At 59.7% G+C, this 4,533-nt stretch overlaps 2 protein-coding genes across 3 annotated transcripts in view; both read right to left on the reverse strand.

The window, feature by feature from the left end:
• RCN3 (reticulocalbin 3) overlaps nucleotides 1-2,278 on the reverse strand; it is a gene marked incomplete in the record, with an annotated part of 11,898 nt that extends 9,620 nt beyond the window's left edge. The window contains 2 exon segments of the mRNA XM_027776476.1: nucleotides 783-1,030; nucleotides 2,180-2,278. Of these exon segments, the coding sequence (XP_027632277.1) occupies nucleotides 783-1,021 (239 nt within the window).
• Nucleotides 2,279-3,043: 765 nt separating this feature from the next.
• Nucleotides 3,044-4,533, reverse strand: part of FCGRT (Fc gamma receptor and transporter) — a 6,050-nt gene continuing 4,560 nt past the window's right edge. For both annotated transcript variants that reach the window (XM_027776469.1, XM_006160141.3), the window contains 2 exons: nucleotides 3,757-3,873; nucleotides 3,044-3,524 (listed from right to left, as the gene is read on the reverse strand). In XM_027776469.1, the coding sequence (XP_027632270.1) occupies nucleotides 3,415-3,524; nucleotides 3,757-3,873 (227 nt within the window). In that variant the 3' untranslated portion in view covers nucleotides 3,044-3,414. The remainder of the gene's footprint in view (nucleotides 3,525-3,756; nucleotides 3,874-4,533) is intronic.

A 4,533-nucleotide genomic window follows, 5' to 3' on the forward strand; every position in this document is an offset into this window, starting at 1 on the left:
GTCTTCGGGCCCTCCCCTCCACCCCACCGGGGCCTCTGCTCCCTGCACTGGTGCGCGCGTCCGCAGGCTCCTCTCCTCCGGGTGGGCCCCACCCAGCCGTCCTCTTCCCCGCAGTATCAGCACTGCCCCAGGACCACGGCGAGCACGACCTCTGTCTTCCCTTCCCCGTGCTCCGACCGCCCCTGGGCGCCTCCCCTCGTAGGTCAAGACCCTTGGTGTCTCCACTCAAGCCCCTTCTCCCAGGCCACGCCACTGGCTCTCTGGCCCCGCCCCGCGGTGACGCCCTGCCAGGGCTCAACCCCCTACAGTCACCGCAAGGCGCCTTCTTCCCAGTGACCGTCTCGGCCCCCCGTGGCGAGTCCCCGAGGTCGAATTCCAGACCCCTGGGCGATGCCCGCCCGGCCCAGGTAGCTGTCCCCATCTAGACGGGCTGTGTCCAGTGTGTCAGGAACTCTGTCCCTGGGACTCACACCGTATCCTACTGCGCTTAAAAGCTTGGGCCCCTAAGCCAGCCTTTGCCTTCCCTAGCTGGCTGTGACCTCCCCTCCGCAGAATCTGAACCCTGTTTCCTCTAATACCTGTAAAGGTCACATCTGGAGGCCTCAATTTTAACCGAGTTCATGTATTTCCCAGGGAGGAGGCAAAACCTGGTTTCTGGGGTCTCTCCAAGAACTGAAGCCCAGACCTCGCCCTCTTTCCTCCGCCTCTGCCGGTCGTCAGTCTCCCATCTGTCCCCCAAGCCCCACTTCTGAGCCCCTCTCCACCTCCCCCCTCTCTCCTACCCCAGGCGGGCCTGGCTTTCCTCTGGGCTGAGCTGGTCGAATTCCTTGGCCACTTCGCGTCCCAGGAAAGCCTCGTGGTCGTACTGGAAGTTCCCGTGGGCGTCGTCGTGAGGAGCCTCGCTCAGGGGGGCCGCCTGGTGCACCCTAGCCTGGCCATGAGGGCCGGCGTCTGGGGACGGCTTGCCCTGGGCCCCGCACCTCAGCAGCAACAGAAACAGCAGAACTGACGTTTGCCACATCTTCGGCCCCTGGGGAGCGAGGGTCAGGGGTCAGAGAGAAGAGGGACAGAGCAGGACAGGAGGATGGAGGGGTGGAGGGGCTATCTACAGGACAGAGGGATGGGAGCTGGCTGCAACGTTTTGGGCTCAAGAAGGGCTGGTGATGAGGAAAAGGAGGGCAGGCGCTCAGAGAAAAAACCAGCTGTGGGGGCCGAATCTTCTGAGAAAGTTCTAGAGGGGGCCCGAGAGCCGAAGCGGGGAGTTTGGGGGAATACGTGGCGCACGACCCACGCGAAATGTAGGCAAGCTGATGACCAGAGAGCGATCAGGCAGGCTCCAAGGCGTCCCTCCTGACTCGGCCCCTGATCCACGCCCCGAGTCCCCCGAGCCGTCCCCCCAGGCAGCGCCCCGCTCCGACCCTGCCCTTTACCCGGTTATCCAGCTTCGTTTTGCTCTCCGCGTTCCCCTCGGTGTTCTCCCGAGGATGCCCAATTTGGCTACTTTCCACGCAGGCCCCGCCTCCCGCAGCTCAGAGGCCACGCCCTCCGACCAATGACCGCACACGAGAGCCTTAGGGGGCGGGGCCAATGAGCGCCGGGAGGGCCCTGGATGCCCCTCGCCACGTCCACAAAAGAAAGCGCGGTCTGCCCTGGGAAGGCAGGGTGGGATACGCCGGAGAAGCCCGGCCAGCGAACTACAACTCCCAGCAGTCGATAGGGCAGCCTGCCCACTACCGCCAGTTGCTCTAGCCCCAAAGTCTCATGGGAAATGTATTTTTCTCTAGTTCCCTTTGTCAGGACGTTTTAAGTAACTGAGGACTCAAAGGGCCAGAGGCGCTAACCCTTCCCTCAAAGAGGGAATCACTCTTCTGCTCCACCAAGGAAGATTCAGTTCAGATTCCAGCCAAGAAGTCCTCAAAATGCCTGGCATCATGTAGGCATTTAAAGCCAGCTGTGGGGGCCGAATCTTCTGAGAAAGTTCTAGAGGGGGCCCGAGAGCCGAAGCGGGGAGTTTGGGGGAATACGTGGCGCACGTCCCACGCGAAATGTAGGCAAGCTGATGACCAGAGAGCGATCAGGCAGGCTCCAAGGCGTCCCTCCTGACTCGGCCCCTGATCCACGCCCCGAGTCCCCCGAGCCGTCCCCCCAGGCAGCGCCCCGCTCCGACCCTGCCCTTTACCCGGTTATCCAGCTTCGTTTTGCTCTCCGCGTTCCCCTCGGTGTTCTCCCGAGGATGCCCAATTTGGCTACTTTCCACGCAGGCCCCGCCTCCCGCAGCTCAGAGGCCACGCCCTCCGACCAATGACCGCACACGAGAGCCTTAGGGGGCGGGGCCAATGAGCGCCGGGAGGGCCCTGGATGCCCCTCGCCACGTCCACAAAAGAAAGCGCGGTCTGCCCTGGGAAGGCAGGGTGGGATACGCCGGAGAAGCCCGGCCAGCGAACTACAACTCCCAGCAGTCGATAGGGCAGCCTGCCCACTACCGCCAGTTGCTCTAGCCCCAAAGTCTCATGGGAAATGTATTTTTCTCTAGTTCCCTTTGTCAGGACGTTTTAAGTAACTGAGGACTCAAAGGGCCAGAGGCGCTAACCCTTCCCTCAAAGAGGGAATCACTCTTCTGCTCCACCAAGGAAGATTCAGTTCAGATTCCAGCCAAGAAGTCCTCAAAATGCCTGGCATCATGTAGGCATTTAATAAATACGAGGGTGATTTAAAAAGTGGAAAAGTGGAATTAAAGAATTTATTTATGGGCCAGCAGACGGGTTAAGGCGGGGATCCCACATGGCCCACAAAATTACACACTAGGTGCCTGTGCATGCCTGCCCAATCCCAAGAGGAGAATGGAGAAGGGATTGTAGTGTGGCCATCCCACTCACCCCCTGTGGTGTCTCACTTTCTGTCTCTCTCTGAAGACCACACACACCCTATAGCTAAAAAAAAAAAAAAGAAGAATGCATTTATTTTGGTACAATTGTTTTTTTAAATCCATGCATACTTTTCTTATAACATGCATTTTCCAGAACTTTCTGAAGAGTTCTCATGGTTGTAAAATTTATGAATGAAAAATACATAACTTGATATATAAAATGGTCAGACCCCACTGCAACAACGTTAGACACAGGGGAACTGAAGCCCAAGGCTTACACGGTGCTCCCCCACCCATTCCGTCCCTCCCCGGCCTCAACACCTGAAATGACGAGAGCACACAGACTCGGGCCCAAACTGTTATATGTGGAGATGGGGAAGAGCCATATGTAACAGGAGGGGAGACTGAGGCAGATCACGGGAAGAGAGGCCCAGGAGCAGATCAGGCCCAGGACTCCTTCTGGAGGCTCAGAGATGCCAGGATTCCAGGAGGTCTCACAGCACGGAAGGGACCTGGCTACCTTTGTATTAGCAGCCAGAACGGGGTGGTCAGACAGTTGCTGGGAATGCATTTATATCCTGCGAGTCAGCATCCTGGTGCAGGCCTGGAGTGGGCAGGAGGGCCCCGACGTCATCCCCGCGGAAAGCAATCCAAGGAGCTAAAGAGAGAGGAAGGGGGGTCCTCAGAACCTCTGAGGGTCTCTGACGCCCCTCCCCCACCCATCTCTCTCTTTCTCTTACTCTCTGCTGGCCTCTGTCCTCCACCAGGACTCTGTCCCTCCCTTCCCCATAGTCTGTCTCCACCTCTCTCTGGGTCCCTGTCTCTGTCTAGAGCTCCATCCTCCCAGGTCTGTGTCCCTGTCTTCCGGGGTCTCCGTCCCTGCCCCACACCTGGCAGCCCGCTCCTCATCCTCCTCCACAGCAGAGCTCCTCCCACGGCTGCAGCTATGAGCAGCGCCAGGCTGATGACGACTGCGACCACTGGCACCAAGGACGTGGCTGGCGACTCTGCAGCCAGAGAGAACTGTGAGGCCTAGAGACCCTCGTCCCCTTCCGAGCCGGGCAGGGACTGGGAGTCCTAGCCCCACCCACCAAGTGTCTGAGGGTGAGTGTGGCAGAGGGAAGGCCAGTCGGGTGATGCCCTGGGCCTGGGCAGAATGCCCCCAGGTAGGATGGAAGAACCAGTCATAGCAAGGGAGATGGCAATCACACCGGCAAGGTGCCTGTGGCAGCAGGCAGGTGGTGTTCTGCTGGGAGGGAGGGCGGGCACAGAGCAGAAAGCCGGGCTCAGGACTGGGAGGAGCGAGGCAGGGCAGTCGGACTTGGCAGTAGTGGACAACTAACAGACTCCGCGAAGACCAGCAGCACGGGAGATAGCAAGACTCACGGAGGACTGGCCTCGGGGCAGGCTCAGCGAGGCCGGGAACAGCAGGGTGAAAGGCAACCGGACTTGGAGAGGCCTGCCCCGCTGGACAGGGCTGTCAGAATTTGGGAGAACTGAGACCAGCAGTTGGCATAATGGCTATGTTGCTGGACTCCCAGCAGTTCGAGTCCTGGACCCGGTGGCTTAAAGTCACGTCAGGCACGTGTGCATGTGTGCCCAAGATCCCGAGAGGAGAATGGAGGAGAAGGGATTGCGGCGTGGCCATCCCCCCTGGGGGGTGATTT

The sequence above is a fragment of the Tupaia chinensis genome, unplaced genomic scaffold (genome assembly GCF_000334495.1).
Source record: "Tupaia chinensis unplaced genomic scaffold, TupChi_1.0 Scaffold000673_1, whole genome shotgun sequence".
Taxonomy (NCBI): domain Eukaryota; kingdom Metazoa; phylum Chordata; class Mammalia; order Scandentia; family Tupaiidae; genus Tupaia; species Tupaia belangeri.